The following is a 21,382-nucleotide window of genomic DNA, read 5'->3' on the forward strand; positions in this document are numbered from 1 at the left end:
ACATGGACCTCAATGTCCTTTTAGAAGTGAGGGGCCCAAAAGTGAACACAGTACTTGAGGTGTGACCTCACCAGTGCCAAGTGCAGGGGCATAACCATGTCCCAAGTCCTGCTGGCCACACTGCTCTTGATACAGACCAAGATGCCATTGGCCTCCTTGGCCACATCTTTCTAAAAAGATAATTTAACAGTGAGGTAACAAAGTTCAACTAGATATTAGAGGACACTAAGATTAAGCTACCAGTGGGAAAACATCTTTCAAAAATTATTACTACATCTGTGACTCCTCCCGCTAATACTCCTGCTACACAGATATTAATTACTTTTTGTTTTGCTCATCTGATACATATTATATATCGGGGAAATTATTTGTAACTTTCAAGGTAATTTCAATTATTTGTTACCTTTCAAGTTTATTTACCTTAGACACCGGAAGAAGAGATTGTATCCCTGAACATTTCTCTATTTTTCCGAGTCACATTACATAATCTGATAAAAGGAGACTTGCACACCTTGCTGGTACTATATTTTTATATGATTGCAAAGAAACTTTTTTTTTTACTATTATTACTTATTTGATAAGCTATTCAACATTTATCCATAAGAAAAATTCATATAAGTTGCCTATCTTACTTTGAGATGAATGCTTTACACAAGACCCTTTTTTACATTCTGAGTATAAAAAGAACATGGGATGACTGCTCAGATTTAGAATGTGACTCTTAAGTGCAAGGTCAGTATATTCAAGAAAACTTTTCCAGCTGGAACCTTGACCACAGCAAGGTTTTTATTATGCCAAATTGTCAGTGGCTGTAGCTTTACAGTTAAAAATAGAAAAGGCAACAGCTAATACAAATTAACAGTGTTGCAATCATCAGACAGCGATGACAAACCATGACCTGGCTTTTCATGACCCCTTGAAATGCTGCAATTACTATTGTCTTCATAGAAAGCTCAACACTGATTTATGCTAAAACAGGAAGTATTATTTTAAAACAATGTCAAAATGTCAAAGCAGTCCAATTTCAGCAATTACTTTTATCATAAATATATTCCTCTTTTGAGCAAACACTCGAGGTTTCTAGCTGCACTTCTGATTTCCTATCACTTTCCAGTTATACAAATACAATTTCTTCATTTATATCTATCTGTACATACATACATGTACATGGAAGAAATATCTTTGTATTTCAACATCATTGCCTTTTTATATACACAAACTTGAGGTTTATAAACGAAATTATTTTACTGTCAAAAACCTACACCTAAGAATGTGACTCTTTCAGAGTTCATACAAATTTCTCACTCTTGCTCAAAAGTGCATGTGAGGACATGAGTGTGAAGATGTTGCTCAACTTTTAACATGACACTTCTAGCAGAGATACCAATGTGAATAACATCTACTCAAAGTAGAAGACTACCTACTATTCCATGAGTCTGCAGAAGTAAATTAAATCTTCAGCACATAATTTAAAAAATGTATTTTATATGATCAAGGAGAAAGTGTTTTATTATAAGTGCTGCAAGGATCTGTTTGTTTTCTACACTAGAATCCTGCACTGATTTAGTAATTCACCATAAACTTTTAACTTTCCAACAAACTTTGACATGAAGGAAAGCAAAATATGTCAGAATTTATCTTTTTGTTTTATTTTAAAAACTGCTGATCAAATTTGAAAAGATTTAAACTTGATAGCGTTAAAACAGCTTGTAGTGTGGATGGTCAAAAAATCCCTAGATATGGAAACAGTACTTTCCAATATTCTATTGGAATGCAATCTTCTGCACAGAGAAAAATTCTGTGCTTTTTAAAAGCTATATTTTAAAATTGCTTAAAGAGTTATGCCTAAATATTTTTCCAGTACAAATGAATAATTATTCAAATAGGCAAAAGCATATATGGGTATCCTATTTTAAAAGCACATTGTGCTGAAAAAAAGAAAAAAACAGAGCAAAAAAAAAAGCCCCCTCTGAAAAAAGGCAACCTTCCAAAAGATTATCACAAACTTTTCTGTCCGTGAATATTAAAATCATACAGTTGTCAAAATATTAATTCAACATGTTCACCCACTAGCGGAAACTTAGAAGAATAAATGTATTTGCACAATACGTCTCACCAGACAACAGTTTCAGATAATCTAATGTATTACAGATCGTCAACAGATATAGAACGATTTTAGACACAGTTTTTATGCTGGTTTTGCTGGCTGATCTTCTATTTCTGATAAAATAATGAAGAAATGTGCTGTGACATAGGAATTGAAATTATATAACTAAATACATCAAAATATACATTATGAAGGTAAAAATCCAGAGAGGAACACTGCACTAGTCCTAGCAGAAACACTTTTATTTTAAACTGTGTGGAAGTTCTGACTTTTCTGTACAAAAAGTCACTACTCTGCTGCCAGCTAGCGCACACTCCTACCACAGTTTCCATTGAATGCAGATGTTCTTTCAAGTGTACATCTGAAATACTTTGCTGATATTAAAGATTCTAGCCAGAGATTGACTCATTAAAGTATGAGACTTTTAGACTCGCCTACCCCCCTACCAACACCACAACAGCTACTCTAAGTTCTGGGAGAAACACAGTCCAAATTTCCAGTAAACTTTAAAAAAAATACAAAGAACAAAAGATAAGAAAAACCATACACTGACATGACTAACCCAGTTTCCTCCTAAGAGAGATACTATACATAATAAATACAGTAAACTGCTCTTGCTTGTTATTTGTGATGACGAGAAATCGAAAGATGCTTGGGGCAGTCATCATGACACTTGATCTGGGCAAACAAAAAAGTCTAAGATCCAGATATAATTTCAGAAAATGTGTTTTTAACCAAAAGCATCAGAAAGAGAGGGCACCAGTCCACTCACTGTGGAATATATATAAAAAGCTTGACTATCTGAACCAGCATTCAAATAAGTACATACGTTTTTTCCTCCAAAATTATTAGATTTTTATATAACATGGTAAAGGAAAAAGAACAAAAAGCCTAGAAGCTAGTACTTGAAGAAATGAGGTACATAAAGTTACTGTAATACTTACCACTGTGAAATTCATAACCTTCAAAATCCATATTGTCATTGCTAAATTAACAATCATGGTAACCAACAGCAGAAGGACAAAGAAGTATAAGCACCTCTTTCGCCATCCATAAATCCCTACTGGGTAAAACTGAGGATGTTCAGTCCTTGGAAGGCTGTTCTGTTGTGTTGCTAATATATACTGCTCTCGTGTCATCTGTAAAAGAAAGATGTAAGCATAAGTAGGGAAATGAGACGTCTGTTTTTCACACGTTATATTACATTACAATTATCTCAGAATGTATAGAAAATCAGTTCATATGGGCACAGAAGAGACACATTCATCCAGCATTAACCACATCAATGTTATTTGTACTAGGCATCTAGCATGAATTTGGTGGATTTTATGACTTTAATGTAAACCTTTGGTTTCTGTTTCAAATTGGATTTGCATTTCAAATTTATCAGCAAGAAACTTAAAATATATAAAGTAATCTATACGTGTATTTTACACTTTAATTCTGAATAATGTTTTATTGTCCTTTATAAGATCATTCAGCAAAATTTGGGTCTGGAGAAAGAGTCCTGTACCTTTTCTTTTGTACTGGTTTTGGCTGAGATAATGCCAATTTTCTTCATATAACTTGAAGCCAGTACACTCTTGTACAAGCAGAAGAAAAATCTCACCTTTCTAAAATACATCTTTCATAAATGAAGTTTTCAGTCTTTTATTATACTTAGCAAATTAAATCAACAATTGATGCAATTATACATGCCTCCTTTTTTTACAAAAACAAACCCTCCTCAAAACTACATTTTGCCCTTCAAGAGATGGATACAGTTATAATCTGTTGAATTCCTGAACTAGTTTAAATTCTTCTCACACACTAACAAGCAGTAACTATTTGCAAACTGCTTAAAGAACTTTCAATTATTACTTCCTTAAAAAAAAGGTATTTGTGCCATTTAATAAAAACTGTTTAATGTTTTTTCCTTCACAACTGTCTTTTGCAGATATTTATATTCATTTTCAGCTGTCACATTGCCTTTAGACTGGAAGGTATTAAATTTTCTCTTTGACTTAAAAATTAAATTAAAGCATTCTCATTCTGTATATGTAAGAATTCTTTCTCTAATATGCCCATTGGAAATGTTGTTTTGATAGGCTTTGTGCTCAGGAGGAATAAGACAATACAAAACAAAATGAAAAATTCCAAAACAAACACACACAAAACTCAACAAACTTATAAACCAGATAAAAATCAATTTTGAGCTTAAAAGCTGCCTTTCTTTTGACTAAAAAAAAGTAAAAATACACAAAAATGAGTCAGTTGATCCAATGAGAAATAAAAACCAGATTACATTCATTTGAAGGATCAAAGAAATGTTGATTTTATAAGATTTTTAAAATGTGAAGCTCAAAAAAATTCATGTAATTATCGGTGTTGCTGGATATTTATCCAAATCAACACTCTTTAGGTTTTACCATTCTTCTAGTGAATGAGATATTAATGGAATAAATTAACTCACAGTGAATAATTACAGCCATAAGTCATAGAACACACTATATATAACATCACTGAAATAATTCAAGACAGAAATAAAGAATTTAATAAGCAGGTTTTAAGTAACTTCGCAAACAGGCATTTTGTCATTTTTATTTTTTTCAATCATGATTTCTCTTTGCTGTCAATTTCAATTAAATGCAATGTTTCACAGTTTATTTATGTAGTGAATTTTACAAACAAAATTTCTCTCAAAGACATTTCTCAATCCTCCCAAAGTCAAGTATGGCCAGGTTTTAAGAACTTGCATCATCTTCTTATCATATGCTGGCAGTTTTCATCCTAATTGTGTTAAAATGCCTTATAAATCTAGAACCTGTGTACACAAATCGGCTTATCAACTTTCTCCTTATAATGAGTTTCTACACATTATTTAGCCAGTCATTGTAACAAAAATGTGATGTATAATTAAATTTTGAGATTTAAATGGGTTAATTTTACACCATTTCCATTTTCTTGATTTAAATTTATATATTACCTATGAAAAAATTACGTTTGTAAGAAATAGCCGAAAAGCCAACTTTCAGACCATGAAAATGTCAGAAGTAGCACTGGTCCTAAAACTATGAATATAGCCCCATGGAACAGACCCTTTGCAACACAATCATTAAATACAATGACATTTTATTCCATCACCACAGCCAGGCATCCCTCAGTTCCCCCTGTATACTGTTCCACTCTGTGAGCCTTGGTGAAGCCAGAGGAGAAATCCCCACCACAGCCTGTGGAAGATCCCATGCTGGAATAGTCTGAGGGGCCAGAGTTTGTGAGCCCATGGAGAGCCCATGCTGAAGCAGGAGCCCCTCTGGACCTTGAACCCTTGGAAGGGGGCCCCTACCTTCTGTTGGAACTGTCACCTGGAACATAACACTACTCCTAGACATTCTCTGTACATTATTCCCTCAATTCATAGAAAGAATGAAAACATAAAAGTACTTTAAAATATAAATTCACAGTATGAAAGCATCTAGACTCAATATTCATTTGGGTTGATAATGAATTGGATGAGCTGTAGAGATTCAGATACAGAAGAATGATAGCCAGCAAGGAAGATTCATCATACCATCATTTAAAGGGAAAAAAAATATCAAAAAAGCAATCTGGTCATGACTAGCCATAGCTCAAAACATCATAGAGATTATTTACCTGAACCAGCTGTCTCTCCCTACTCACTCTGAAAGGAACACAACCTCTTGGCCAACAGGTAATGCTTTGGAGAACTCTCTTTTTGTGTGACACTACAGCAGGCCATTCATTTTGCTTCCCCTCACACAATATGTTGCACCAAGCTTAGAGCAGAAAATAATGTTACTGGTTTCTTTATGAAACTTTTACTTTTCTTTATGAAACTATTACTTTTGCTGAAAGCTTACCCTACATACATCACACAGAGCAGGAAGTGCTATAAAATTCATAGCATTTCTTGTGTAGCAAATACACAAATGTTACATCCCAGCCTTGGCTTTAAAATCAAGACTTGGGATGAAATCAAGAAACTCATTATAAAAACAAATATGAAGATGGCAGTAAGTGGGTTGTATCTTTTGAAAAAGCCTGATCCATAAACCAATGAATTTTCTTAGAAAGCATTTAAAATGCCAAGCACCTTTGCATGAAGCTCTTGCTGTCTCTTCTAGTTTGTGCTGAAGCAGAAGAATTGTTCCTTCTCTTTTACAAGAGTTTGGTAATCTAGAATACTTCCAAAATTAACAGGAAAATATTGTATTATCTTCATTTGGCTGAGATTATATCAAGACTGGGATTAACAAGGTAGTAGAGATGCATTCCTAGAGAATTAAATATTGGAGAGAGAGAGAAATTTCCTCTGAAATTTTTATACAGGCTACACCTGACACCTGCTAATTCTTCTCCTTTTGGCATTAGCCATTCAAGCTTTTCAAAGGCAGCCAAAACTGTGTCAGCAACTGACCCTACTACAAAAAATCACTGGGGCACAAATCATTTGCCAGTTAAAAGCCTCATCAATATATTGTACATTTCATGCAAAACAGCCTAAATCCTTATTGACCTCATGGGTAATTTTGTATTTGTTGAATTTTACGTATCTTTCTCTTTAGTATAATTGCGATGATTACTAAAATTGCTTTGGCAGCTCAAAAGCATTTGGAGAGTGTGGTTCTTCTGAGCCTTGTGCTAGGATATGTCATGGAATCACAGAATGGAGTTCAAAGAGATGATCTGGTCCAACCCCAAGGATGGAGACTAAACAAACTGTGCCTCACAATAAAATAAAAAAATATTTATCATAGACTACTTTTGTCATGTAGGTGTCAAATAAGAGGGATTTCAAGATTCTGATCTGAGGGTTTGATGCCTTTTTCTATTCTGTTGTGGATTTTTCTTCTTGTAACTTTTAGATTTGAAGGTAAAATTGCACATAACACTCCAAAACTGCGTTTTCTAATGAAGACATCTGGAAATGCCTTTGCACCCTTGAAAATTTAAAGTAAAAAACACAACCAAATAATTTCACTACCAAGCTGTACATAAAGTCAGTTGATTACATAATTTATGTGATTTGAAGTTTAATAATTTAGAAGAAACTGCTTTTTTTCTTGGCCACAAAGTACAGCTGTGTCATTGTTGTCAATGAGGCTTAAGTCAGTATGTTTTTACTGACAATTTGCTGGGTTTTATGTTGACAATTAGAATTTAATTTTTCCTAACTCAATACAGTTAGATTACTACAGAGACTTCATTATAGCCACAGGCAGGACAGCAGCTGAGGTACAAAATTTTCTCCCTGTGATGCCTGTGCTTACTAAACACTTACTGAAACAGTTGTCTATAAAAGGACAATAAATGTTTGCATCTTGGAAATTTTCTCTCCAATAAAATTATCACTCCACAAAAATTAATATCAGCCACCCGATACAAACTATTACCATTATTACTTAGTGTGAGCATTTATGGCTGCTCTGTTCAACGTGTTTAATTGTAATGTTCTCTTCACAATGAAGTTCACAGCATGTTAAAAGAATAAATAATCATGTAATGAATAGGATAATACTTTTTACCACTGTTCTGTGACTTGAAATATTTCTAAATAATAATAATGTGCTATAATGAATTTTTAAGGAATCTGGATTCAAATCCAGCTCAGGCTTGATTTTTTTCAAAAAATATGCCTTTCTAAGCTACATTTTCAGAACCAAACCTAATTTCAGTACATTTTTAGTGTATTTTTAAAAGAAGTTTTTGCTTTAAGAACTAAATCATTATTTCAGTTTATTTAGCTTTATAGTCATCTAACTTTGCATGTGATGTTTGAGAATAACTTTTTGAGGAGTTCCATCTAGCTACACTGACTATTAAGGATAACCTTAATCAAACTAGGTGGGATCACTGAAGTCTAGTAACAGCAACACAAGACTCCATATAGCTGAGTTGTCTTAGAGAAAAGCAGATGCCTAAGGAGACAGACTGCTGAAAGAGACTGCAGCATTCTGCCCTACCACCTGTGATAGGTCTCTGGAACTTATCTCAAATACTCCTTCTGCTAGACAAAGAGATGAATTTTGTCTTACTGAATAAATTCTAAGAGACTAATAAAATAGCAACAAAGTCAGGAAAACTACAGCAAACCACTGGATGCCAGTTTAAAAACCCACCATTTTTCTCTTAAACCTGGTGGGCTCTCATCCCTGTTGCTCTACATATCACACTAAGGCACAGAACATTCACAAGTGCTAGGACCAGAACCTTACATCTGCTCAGCTCCTTCTCTTAAGGCTAGTGAGAAGATAAGATGAATAATGTCTTTGCTAAGGATATTTAACGAGGAGAAAACTTGGCAATCACATCAATGGAAGATGACAGGACCAACACTTCTGTAGCTTCACAAAAACTGGAGCTAATTTTCCTCTGTGAATTACACATTTTGTTACATCAGTTTCAGTAGATGGTGGCAAAAGCGTAATCTTCAAGGGTCAGGAAAGATGTTTTAAGAGTTGCAGATTCACCAAACTCAGCTGGACTGCAAGTAGAGGTGGAATGAACACTTTATGAGGAAATACCTTCGTTAAATAGTTAATTTCTACCTGTAGTTTGGAGACTGAATTTCTTGCAGGGTAATCATGTAGTCCACAGTGAAAGAAGAGGAAAGATACAAAATATGAATGAAAAACTGAATTTCTAGAAAGATGGAAAAAAAGCTTTTAAATACACTTCCTTTTCCTCTTATTTTCATATATGTGTAGCACAACTCCATTGTATGGCTAGAAAACCAATACTTGTAGATCTAAATCCACATACTTGTCTCTTCCAGCCTAAAATACATAACTCTGTAAATTCATATGAAAAATAACATGGACCAGATATCAGAGTACAGAAAAGCAGCATTGAGTAAGTGCTATGATATGAAGAACAGGACTATTTCTTAAAAAGAGACTGATTACATTTTGGGTTTTACTTTTATTTGTTGAGCTTCTTCAGTAACGTACACACGCACAGCTACACTGATTTTATCAGTTTTACCTTAATGTGAATTTAATGTCGTCATGTTCAATATTAATAGATTCTCCATCTCATCAGGATATTTTTTAATCAATAGTAATCACAATCATATAGATAAGTAATCATAATTATATTGATATGCAAACTAAAGGTGTTATTGGTGTTATGGTAACAAGCATGAATCAAATCTTACTACCATCCAAAGCTCTAAAAGTATAAGCTACATTTTACCTGTCTGCCTGATAAGAGTACAGGCAGAAAAGAGCTGAATTCATCTTAATAAAAGACGACGGAATCCACCATGAGAATTAGATTTAAAAATACATATAGGTGTGTAAATATAAATAGATGATCTAAATATAAATAGACAGATATACATACAGTAATCTCTAATTTTCTAGCACCTACCTACCAATATGGGTTCCTGCTTCAGTCTAAAAGAGTAACATTTTTAAAATTTAACATTTATTTTATAACATAATAAAGTTTTTTGAAAATTTAACAAGAGAGGTGTTTTACCAGGTATTTAAAATATTAACATTCTGGTCATGATTTTTTTACCAAGATAACACAAAAACCTCAATTCTTCAAATACTCTCAGAATAGAGATTTAAGTCATTAATCTATAAGTTTACCCTTTATTTCAGATGATACCATAAAGCTATGGAGAACACCTAGGTAGTTTGTGCAGAAATGAGGAATGTAAGTTTATGTTTTAAATTTCATATAATATATAGGACTAAGACTCTAATTTGTTTCCCTTTTTGTCTTCAGCATTTCCTTCCTTTAATTAGCGTATTCATCTTCCTTGTTACTAATGGATGCAACCCTGATGAGCAGTTTTGTAATTTGTAAATGTGGTTTCACTGTGATGCTTTGTTTGTGTGCCTGACTCTTTATAAACCATCTTCATGGCATCCTAATACTGTAACAAAAGACTACTCATCCATCCAGCACTCACATGACCAATGACATCTCACAAAAAAAAAAAAATCCAATACCAAGAGATGCTGAAGATGAAGTGCAACTTGTAAAACATTCCAGAGACAGGAACCTTCAGAACTGTCTTTATCAGTGATCTAAAAGCAGCATTAAAAGCATATCAGCTGAAAAATAATTTTTCTTATTACATGAAAATTGAAATTATTTCTTACTGCACATTTAAAACTATATTTCAATAACTAAACAATTTAGTTCTGTGCTTGAAAGTGCAAAAAAATTTTGACTTTCTTTTCAGATGTTAATTGATCTTTTGGAAAGAAACATAACCATTCTGGTTGCAAGCTCCCAAATCACTTAAGATCCCTAGATGAAAAAGAAGTTAATAATATTTTCCAAACCTATTTGAAATGTTAAAGATGTAGTATTAATTACAAAATGTTAAAAAGGTAGTATTAATTACAAAAAGAAAATCTTAAAATGTTAAAGATGTAGTATTAATTACAAAAAGCAGATCTAAACTCCTAAATCACCCTGGCAACATTTTTCATCAAAAATGGAATCACACACTTTATTACTAGAATAATTTCCACATTTTCACTTTCTTCATTTTACTTCTGTTTGCATTTGCTTCTTCCTGAAAACGCATGCAGAAGAACATTCATTGACCAATAGTCATCTTGCTTAGATTTAGCAAAAAAATCCAAATTAAGCTTCCTTCCTGAGAAGGAAGCTCAATTACACAAGAGTTGTTTCCTTATTTAAAAGGGGTTTCAAGTACTTACAAATAATGAAGACATTTAACATGTAATGATTCAATCATAGATTTCTTCCATATTCACTAGCTGTTGGCAGCACTGAGAATGTTTTTTTACTTTTTCTTTTCTTTGAGCAATTAATAGGATGCTACCACATCATGGGTTAAACAACATGAGTGAACTCAACTTCCAGGTGAAAAATATCCAATCCTTTCAGGTACTGTGGGAAAACTAGAGAGATACAGGTGGTCATCTAGATCTCATTTTTACAGCATTCAACTACCTTCAGCTCTTCACTGGAAGAAACTGGGCTAAATCCTTTGATGTTCTCATGCAGGCAGAGGTTTTTCCTGACTTTCCTCAAATGATTAACGAAAATGAAATGAGACTCACCCTACAGAATATGTGCTCTCCCTGCTGTGAAAAGAAAAAAGAATCAATATAGCTTGATGAAGAGACGACTGATTGGAATGGAACAAATGAAGCCTTCCTTTCATACTAACAAGAGATTGAAGGAGGAAGGAGCCACTGTCAATGCAATTTTATCTTCTAGGATACATGTAAGCACAGTTGGAAGAACGGAAGAAAAAAATAACTGCTCCTCACTGGAACTCTACTGAGCCAGCTTTATCAATAGACAGCATGCAGCTGCCTGTCCCTGAAGAAGCCATGGTCAGCAAAATGGAAAACTGACAAATATCAAACACTTGATTTGTTGGAGACTCTTACTCAAAAGTCATTACTCACTCTAATTCTTGGGAACAAGATATTCAAGGGAGATCAAGTACAGAAAAGAGAGACAGAAAAATGATCTGGAAGAAAAAACAGACTGGAAAACAAGATGCTAGTGTGAAGACAGCTATAAAAATACAGAAAAATTAGCAGATGTCCTCCAGAAGTCCATTTTAACCTACAAGTGATTCAGTGATTCAGATTTTATAACTAGTTTGATATCTGTGGATAAGGGGGAAAGCATAAAAAATGAGCCATGAGAAAGACTGGCATGATTCAATCAGTATGATTGTAAAAAAAAAAAGTGAAAAGAAAATAAGAAAAACACCAAAAAACCCCAAAACAAACAAACAAAAAAAAACCTCAGTAAAAGGGACATAGCTGTGGCTCAAGAAATAACAATTTTTCCAGTAAACAAAGAACTGGGAAAGTAGCCAAACATTCGCTCTTCAAATTGGCAAAAGTAAGCTAATTCTCTGGGTATTTTGGGAAGGCAGCTACCACATCAGCAGAAAACACCTTTGCATATCCTAGAAACTATCTGTGACTGTCAAAAAGCAAGAAGCAACTCTTACTGAGAACAATCCAGGAAATTAATGAAATTTCCAGGGTCAGCAAAACTCCTCAGCAACACAAAAACAACAAAGAGGGGAAAATATTGTTTTTTCAATAGTTTGCTTTTACCACCATACCACAGTTTTCTTATAAACAAATAAGAGCCTCCAGAGTTTCCTTTAGATAAAAATTCCATGTTTGTTATTCTTCAGTGCTAATTTGGCTCCTGTAGGCTCACCAGAAATTAAACCATTCCCATCCGCTCTCACCAGAACCTCAACATGAATGGATGATCAACTTTGAGAGACAAGATGCAGGAAGTATGGTGGAACCAGAATGTTCCATTTGACCAACTATCCACTCACTTTTGGATCAATGAATCAAACCTGATCAGAAATGCTCACACTAGATCCCGTCTAAAGTTAGAGTTCGTAAAAATCCAAATCAGTGTACTGAAATTTACCCTTAATATTTCTTCTAAGGAATCTTTTCTACAAAAAGTCTGTAGATTTCCTATTTCTGATCAACCAACCTACTGAGCGATGACAATAGAGCCTGAAAATGTTTTCTAACACTTATAGAAAATTCCTCATGCGTCAATGCATTTTTCTTCAGCAACACTAATTTTTGGTGGACATATCCTACATCTTGGTACATTTTTATTTCTTTATACAAACTTCTGGTGACGCAGCTTTTGCAGACTTTCAGCTTTTAGGTATCAATGGACTTAGGACCTTTAATTAAGATTCTAGAGCCATTCCATGCTGAACTCTATCTCCGTGGAAAGCTAATTCCTCACTAGCTTCAGCCTATTAATGAGGTATAGCTATAAAGCTATATAGACATTCCTTTAGAGAAAATGACCTCATAATTGCCTAAGACTACCCATTCCTTATTAATCTCACCCTGATCTGCTAAAGCAACAGGGAACCTGGCATTCTTAGCTTTCAAAGCTTTCAATTCCTTGCAACCTAATTACTGCATTGAAAATACTAAATGCATAAAATTGTTTTCTTGAATTATTTTCCTTAGTCATCTGAAATAGAGGAAATACAGATCAAGCACAGGAAATACACATATTGGGAATTGGCTATCATATAAACTGAGCTTTTGATGACCACCAGTGGAGCAGGCCTATGAAAATAAGTAGCAACAACTAAATGCTTAATGATTTAGGGGGCATTGTTTAGTAGAAGTTGGTCAACAAATCAGGATCCTTTCACAAGATATTTATTAACAGAGGAAAATGAGGTTAAATGTAAAATCTTCACATATCTGTTTCAGCTCTGTCTCAAAGAATAATTACTTTATAATGAAATGTAAAATGAAAAATAAAAACTTTGTTTCAGAAAATATTTGTACTAGTGCACCTAAACATTTTGCAAAACACATTTTCAGTGGATTAGCTATCATATCACATAATGATATTTTTCTGAACTGATTAATGTATTATCTGACTGAATGCAGTAATTATGAGCCTCTTTTTGTTCAATATTTTTATTAAAACTTCAGAGAATTGCTATACAGCATCATTTATTCACAAAACCACCACTGAAGATTAGGAAATGGTACTCACAGAATTTAAAAATTCCTGGTATTATGAATACTAAAATAATCATACAGCAATTTTTATTTCAAAATGTGCAAGCTGATTCTCAGAAAGAAACCAAGAATAAAAAGTCTGTTCTCAAGTGGTAAAAATATTTTAGGAATCTTCAAGGGAACAAGGAAACATGAGGCTGGTGATGGACAGGAGAAAAAAAAAGGTAAGTACATCCAAGTGTCTAGCTCAGACAGGAATAGGGACCATTTCCAGAATTCCTGGTCAGAAGCATCATAGTGCAAAGGAGGGCAGCAACACTATTTCTACACCTCACGGAAGACAGAACTTCAAACACTGCATTTCTAGTACTTCACAGAGAATAATAAAAAAGAAGAAAAACTACTGGGTAGACAAAAAAATAGTCATCTCTGGCTTTTTTTAAATGAGTATTAAGACTCAACCACTAATGCCCACATATTCTAGCTAGTGATTCCAAGCAACTGCCCTACTCTCTCTTTAAATTCCCTAGAAGGACTTCACCTTAAATGCTCCTCACTAGAAACTGCTTCTGGAGTAGCAAGGCATTGCACAGCTACTTGCTGGGCTGTCTGACGAAGCATGATCCTCATCAAACCTTCCCAATGTTCGCACAGCTTGCTTTGAGGTCTGTCAAAGTAGTGCAGACTTCTTCCCCTCTGAAGCCTCAACCCCTGTAACCAGGCACAAGCTCAGGAGCAAACTGCGCCCACGTCCACATTTGTACACTAAGTACACATTCATCAGCATCAGTACCTTCCTTTTGTTTTCACTGGGTCATCTTGGGAAAACACAAGAAAGCATTTACAATAAGCACTACAAACATGCACAGTACAAAGAGAAATGGTAGACCAAAAGTAGTGTTTTTCCCTGATGCCTACAATGTCATTCATTGTAAGAAAGGCAATACAGTACTGAAAGAGTGAAAAATTATGTGTACAGCTGGGATGGAAATGGCCACCACATCTTCAGGATCCTATGACTGAGTAAGAGATTTTGTTTATTTATTCAAAAAACTAGGAAAAAAAGTGGCAATCGTACCCTTTTTGGACTTACAAGTCCTAAAATGCAATTAATGTGTCTACATGATCTAAAGATCTTTTTTATTTTTTCCCTTCAAGGATAGAATTACTTCTTTGTTTTAGAACAGTAGACATGGCTTTTGTAGTTATTAAACACTTCAACCCAAAATTTTAGTGATGTTATGATCTTCTAAATTAAGTAAAATCTATGCATGCTATGTTATGCTAGAATCATTTTGATATATCTAGATTGAAATCAAGCATTTATAATGGATGAATCAATCTAGCAGAAAAAAAATATCAGAGTAACCACTATAATTCATAATAAGTTTCCCTTCGAGAGCTTAGATTGATCTTCTTGTTTATGTGAAAAACATCTCATTTTATCATACAGGCTTTTAAATTTCAGGCAGACCAAAAAAATGGAAACTGCTGTAATCCCCCGAGCCCCTTGTACAGAAAGATATTTCACCTAGTGAATACAAAAATCTTTCAGCTGGCTCTGTATTCTTTACTGGTTTTTGCTGGAGAGGAGCTAAATTTCTCAATAGTAGGTTGCATGGGCAAATGTTTCAGATTTGTGACCAAACCAGTGTTGATAATAGAGGCATGTTTTTTTCATTGCTCAGCAGCACTTGCACAAAGCCAATGCCTTTTTTTTGCTTTTCATCCCACCTCACTAGCAAGGAGACTGGGGGTGCAAAAGGCGCTGGGAGGGGGGACAGCCAGGGCAGTGACTCCAGCTGCCCCAAGGGATATTCACACCATGTGGCATCATGCTCACTACATAATGCAGGGAGAAGAAGGAGGAAGAAGAGAGATGTTCAGAGTGATGGAAATTGTCTTCCCAAGTTACCATTACACAGGGCTCTGATCTTGTGGAGATGACTGAACACCTGCCTGTCCATGGGAAGGCAGTGAATGAATTCCTTGCTTTGCTTTGTTCGTTCCTGCAGCTTTTGCTTTACCTATCAAACTGTTTTTATTTGAACCAACATATTTTTTCTTCTATTACCCTTCTGATTCTCACCCCCTTCCTTCCTTCAGTGGGTGGAAGACTGAGCAAGAGGCTGTGTAGAGTTTGGCTGCTGGCTGGGGTTAAACCATGACAGAGGTGAAGTCTCTGCATTATACTTAGTGTAGGAGAATGGGAAGTACTGCAATTTAAGATTAAATACATTTAATGATGAGTAGCAGTTTTCTTGAGCAAGACCAACTTCTCTGAATTAATATGGATAAAAATTTAAAAAAAAGTTTATAAATTTTGTGCTTAAAGGAGACATTTATTGCATCCTTTAATTTTGAATATCTTGGATTATAAAGCACCTATTGCCAAAAGAAAATTAAATACAATTCTACTTTACCTTATTAGGAACTACTACTGAAATACTATTTCTGAAGCACTGACAAAATTGGTTAGGAAGTAACTTCTATCTCTGCTTTGTGTTTTATGCATCCAGCCCATAAAGAGTGAGTCATTCTTGCCTTAAAAGTCAAGTTTCTGGGACATCATCTCATGAGATCCACAGAAAATGTTTTCAAGGCAATCTGGCATATATACAGCTAAAACTGGGGCCTCTGTCCTAGAAAGGGAATGAATTTAATATTGCTGTTTAAATTTCTAGGTCAGGTCTATCAGCATACTGGGCATTAGACTCCTTGGAAACTCAGTTCTGTGTAAAGATAAAGACAAAATTTTCATCTGAGAATTTCTCTTTTTGGAGTGTGAATTTTTTCTACTCTTTTCATAATAAGGCATATTCTTGCAGATGTAAAAATTATTATCTACAAAAATATATTTAGAGTTGCTTTATATTTGTTGGTAAAGATTTCCTGCTGCAACATTAGTCACTATGCTTTTTGTTTGAATAATTTATCCCATTACTTTTACAAGACTGGTAATAGAACCTTGCAATAGAAAAGAGCTGAAAGGTATTAAAGGCATCTACAGCTTATGATGATTTGGAATAAACAGAAGAATCAAGTCCCTCACCAGACCATTATTACATTTGAACAAATATCTTTATGTCCTGTCCTTTTTCTAGAAGTTATTTCGAGACCAAGTGGAAAAAAGTGTAGATGCCACTAGGTATTGAGGATATATCCTAAAACATGCACACAAACTCAGCTAACAGTGAAAGCACCAGGGCACTGTGAAGTCCTAGCGAAAGGCATATTTCACTTATTCAAGTTGCAAGTTCAGCAATATGTAGAATAACAACTAAGAGAATGAAATTTCATGATCAGACATCACTGTGGATACAACCCTTGTATGGCATTTATGTGGTCCCTGCCAATCCAAACAGAGAAAGAAAAAAATTAATGTTTCTGAGTAGAAAAGAGAGAAACCACCTTTGGTTTCTGCCAAACTGCCTAATTCTACCTATAGCACCACACATCGGAAAATCCTCAACAAAGCATTTTCTACACTCCACAATTTAAAATACACTTCAGCTGTATTTCAGCTATTGTGCATCAAACGAGTTACATATGCTGAACAAAAAGAGAAAAGAGGAAAAAAACCCCATTTAATAGCAGCATACCAAGGAACTTAATTTTCAACAAATAAACACTATACCTAAGGAAACACTATAACTAAGAAAAGAAGCAAGCTCTTTCTATGCAAGAGCACCAAATTATGAAGGAATGCCTGAATTTGAAATCAATATAGAAGAGTGTTCTGAGATCATTCCCTTCAGTCAATACTGTACTTATAACACACTGACAATTGTTTTTTGACCTGTTTGTGTGCTTTTGGTGTTCCTGCTTTTTTTCCCGTGTGTAACTGCATTTCAGTAAAATATACTTTTATCCACCTGCCTGTATAAACATGCAGAAAGCAGAAATATGGTATATATTCAGAAGCCTCTAATAGCAGTATTTTACTACAAAATATAGCTTTTTTGAGTTTATGATTCAGGAGGACAATGACATGAATAGAAGTACTCACAAGGGAGCTGTTAAAACTGTTATCACAGTTTTAATAAGTATAAAAGTCAGTTTTCATATGTGATCAGCTGGTTTAAACAAAAAATGCATTCAAATAAAAATTTCTGAAGTTAATTAGCTCAAAAGATGTGTATTTTTCTCTTATGCAAATTCCAAATTGACATAAGTATCTCAAAAGCATGACTACAGTAGTGTAATTATGGACAAATCACCACCTTACACTTTTCAAAAACTGCTCCTTGTAGGCATTTTTTCTGAGCTTAGAGCTAATGAGTTGTTGCCATTTGAAAAGAAGACAAATTATCAGTATTTCATACAATAATTATTATAACACCTTAAAATATCACCCAAGTGCTGCAAGAAGTAATTAGCTTTGTATTTTAATATATATGACCTTAAAATAAAATTTTTGAAGTTTCTAAGTGCATCACCTGAAAGTATAGCCTACACTGATAAAAGCTGCAATTCTCTACACTGTTGAAGATTGTTGTAACAACTACCAGATAAAACTAAAAGTTTCCTGCTGATCCAGGAATAATTAGAAATAATTTGGTTGGACAAGCCCAGAATCAGGCTCAATACATATTTCTAGCAGGAGAACAGAAATATTCTTAAGGTCCTAAACACATCACGCCCACTCCAATTCCTCCTTATGTAATTGTTCTGATCACTTATCATCTGGACAAGAATTTCCACTTATTTTCAGAAAAACAAGACACAATGAAAACCAGGAGGCAAGGAGAAGAATGGGAGAGAACAATGTGCCCAAAATTAGTTAATTGGTTGTCACATTTGATTTAGGATCTATCTAACCCTAATAAGGTCTGCCAGCCATGAATACAGTCTAAAATGGTCTGGAAATGAAAATCTCATCTCCATCTGCAGCCTTATTTTAGAGACATCAGCATTCCTGTTTTGCATGAAAACTTCCAAATGTAATGACCAGGCCTCTCCAAAGCGCGTGCACAAGCTTTAATAAATCCCATTTATTCAAAACAAACAACAAAAAGGCGTTTCAGGAAGGAGTTAATTATTGGGTTTTTTTTATCATATAGGAATGTACTCACCAGAGAACACATTTACCTCCTCAAACAGAGCTAAAACCTGATAAAATCTCTACTAAGACAAAACTGATTCCATTATTACTTGATCTGTTTCCAAAATGCACATTATGTCAGAATTATCCTGAATATAAAGAAATTCATTTAAAAAAAACAAACCACAGTAGCATTCTGATAATTTTCACTTTAAATTATCTACTCTTCGATATGAAAAGATACACGACCAATCCATTGTAGAAAAACTGCATATAAACTTGAATACACGTGGACAAGTTTTTAAAAGCAATTCACTAAACCAACTTTTGTTGATGCAGTGTTCTAGTCTACAGAGATTTTGATAACGCCTTTCTGAAAAGGAAACAAGAGTGCTTTATACTGGCTGAAATAGGTGAAAGGGGGAGGAGGGGAGAGGACAAAAAAAGGGAATTTTACACTAATTGTATTAGTGCTGTTGCACTAATAACCTCTGCTCCTTATTTCAAAGGAGAAATCTGTTGACAACTTTTTCTTCTTTGAGAAAACCCTTCAACAGCAGCACAATCATCCCTGTGAAGCTCAGTGAAATACACTGTCACATCTTTTGAAAGTCATTTTGGAATATCTGGAACAGCTTTCCTTCATTAAACTACTTCTTTAAAGAATTTAGCATCTGCAGTTCAACTCTGTAAGATTCAAAGCAGGAAGTTTGTTTACTTGTAAATTAAACAGCATTGTGAATTAATTTTCTTAAATAAATGTGCAAATAGGAACCTAGTACCTGAAGCACTAAAGAATGGAGAGCTGCTTTTAGCCATACGGATTGCTGGGGTTTTTTGGATTTTTGTTTATTTTTGGTTGGGTTTGTTTATTTGTTTTGGTTTTAAATAATAACTTGGAAACCTAATAAACCTGATTAAGAAATAGGTGCTTCTTTTCAACTGAAACATTATCCAGAATGAGATTGTTTTTCATGTCTGATTAATGAACTTCAGAATTTCAAGCAGTACTTTCATGAAGAGCACTATTCATTTTACTGTTACACATTACAAATGTTTCTTCTTCCCATCTAAGTCTCTGCAAGAAAATTTCAAAGAGAGACTTGAAAACCAGTGCATTTCGTGCTAGCCATATTACTAATTCTTTACTTTAATTATTGTGTTGCTTTGTATCTGACAGCCTAATTACCTGCCATTAGTTATGACAAACTCTTTTAATTTATGCTGTATTTTCATTCTGCTAATACTTCAGACAGATGCACAAAATTTTATGATGCTATGCACCTGGTGCTGCATAAAGGAAAATGAAGAATTTTTTTTTCTTCCACCTTGTCCTTTACACAACATGTAGTTCCAAAGAAAAATATGAAAGGGTATTGAAAAGCATTTTACCCCACACTGTTCTTACATATGACCACAGTTTAAAAAATTACCATCACAGTCACATGAAACTGTAGTCAGAAATGGGAGTGTCTAGCTAGTTATGACACAGAGCAACATATAAAATGCTTAAAGAGGGACATATTAGTCCTCCTTGCAAAATCACACACTTTCCATAAACAGAACCACAGATCTTGTGCAGGGTATCCCTTTAAGCATTAGGCTCACATCACAAGTTTTAAAATATCTGATAAAACTGCATCTATTCAAAGAGCTCCTGAAAGCTGTCAAAGACTAAAATCCTCCTTATTAAAACAACTAATAATTTTTCCGTTATCAATTTCAGCATTGTCACTGTCTAATTACAAACACTGATCTTAAAAAGCTTTGCAACTTTAATGCCATGAAGAATTACAATGAATTAACCAACAAAATGAAAAAATCTCATTATTTGCATTTTTTTCCCTTGATTAAACAACTACTTTAAGGAAAAAAAGTTTATAATTTAACATCTGCAGTTCAATTTTCACTTAAGACCACTGAAGTGGCTTGGCACTTTCTATTAACAAATCAGTCATTTTCTTCTTTGCAAATAACCAATACTCATTGAAATTCACTAGATGAATTAGAAACACAACACACAAAAAAAAAAAGGAATTAAACAGGCTAACACACAAACCTGTTACTTATGAAAAAAGGCAGGAAGCTATATGTAGACTGACACATTTAGCCAAAAGGAAAGTACATAAAACAGCTCTATTTACAACTTCAAAATGTCACATATGACAAAAAAAATTTCATGAGAAGTAGTTCAATATGAAGTTAATGAGTACTGGAGCACCACTCAAAATAACTTATTTCATCAACCTAAATTGTCCATATGACAAATGTGAGTTTAACGGTGCCAAAAAGATTAATAAGACAGGAGCACAATTGGCTACAGGAGTATTCTTGGCTTATCATAAAACAGTGGATAGAAAATCCAAGTCTAGCATATTCATATTTTTGCAGAATCACACAAATTTTATCCTAACACAACCAATATGGAATTATTTTCAAATTAACAATGCTTAATTAATGGTCTGGAAGATAATAAAGCATATATAGTCTTAACACAGAGGAAAAAAAAGGCTCTATCAGAGATTCAAAGGTTACACTCTCATGAAAGTCTTCACAATTCAATTTATACTATTTTCCAGCTCATATATTTTATATATTTAAGACTTGGTCTTGCATCTATCTATTGTTAGCCCTTTTCATTTAACTTTTCTATCTTTTATAATGTTATGTCCTCAGTTTTAGCTGATTTTTCTCAATTAATTTTCTGTGTGAAAGCATCTAAGGATGCAATTGGCATTTTGA

The 21,382-nt window shown here is 34.1% G+C and overlaps 1 protein-coding gene across 1 annotated transcript in view; it reads right to left on the bottom strand.

Moving 5' to 3' along the window:
- The window catches only part of SGCZ (sarcoglycan zeta), a 363,437-nt gene that overhangs the window by 165,023 nt on the left and 177,032 nt on the right, over positions 1 to 21,382 (bottom strand). The window contains exon 2 of the mRNA XM_054294674.1: positions 3,052 to 3,246. Coding sequence (XP_054150649.1) covers positions 3,052 to 3,246 — 195 coding nt within the window. The remainder of the gene's footprint in view (positions 1 to 3,051; positions 3,247 to 21,382) is intronic.

The sequence above is a fragment of the Melozone crissalis genome, unplaced genomic scaffold (assembly GCF_028551555.1).
Source record: "Melozone crissalis strain CALT ecotype California unplaced genomic scaffold, PUWL_Pcris_2 ptg000006l_1, whole genome shotgun sequence".
Lineage (NCBI taxonomy): Eukaryota > Metazoa > Chordata > Aves > Passeriformes > Passerellidae > Melozone > Melozone crissalis.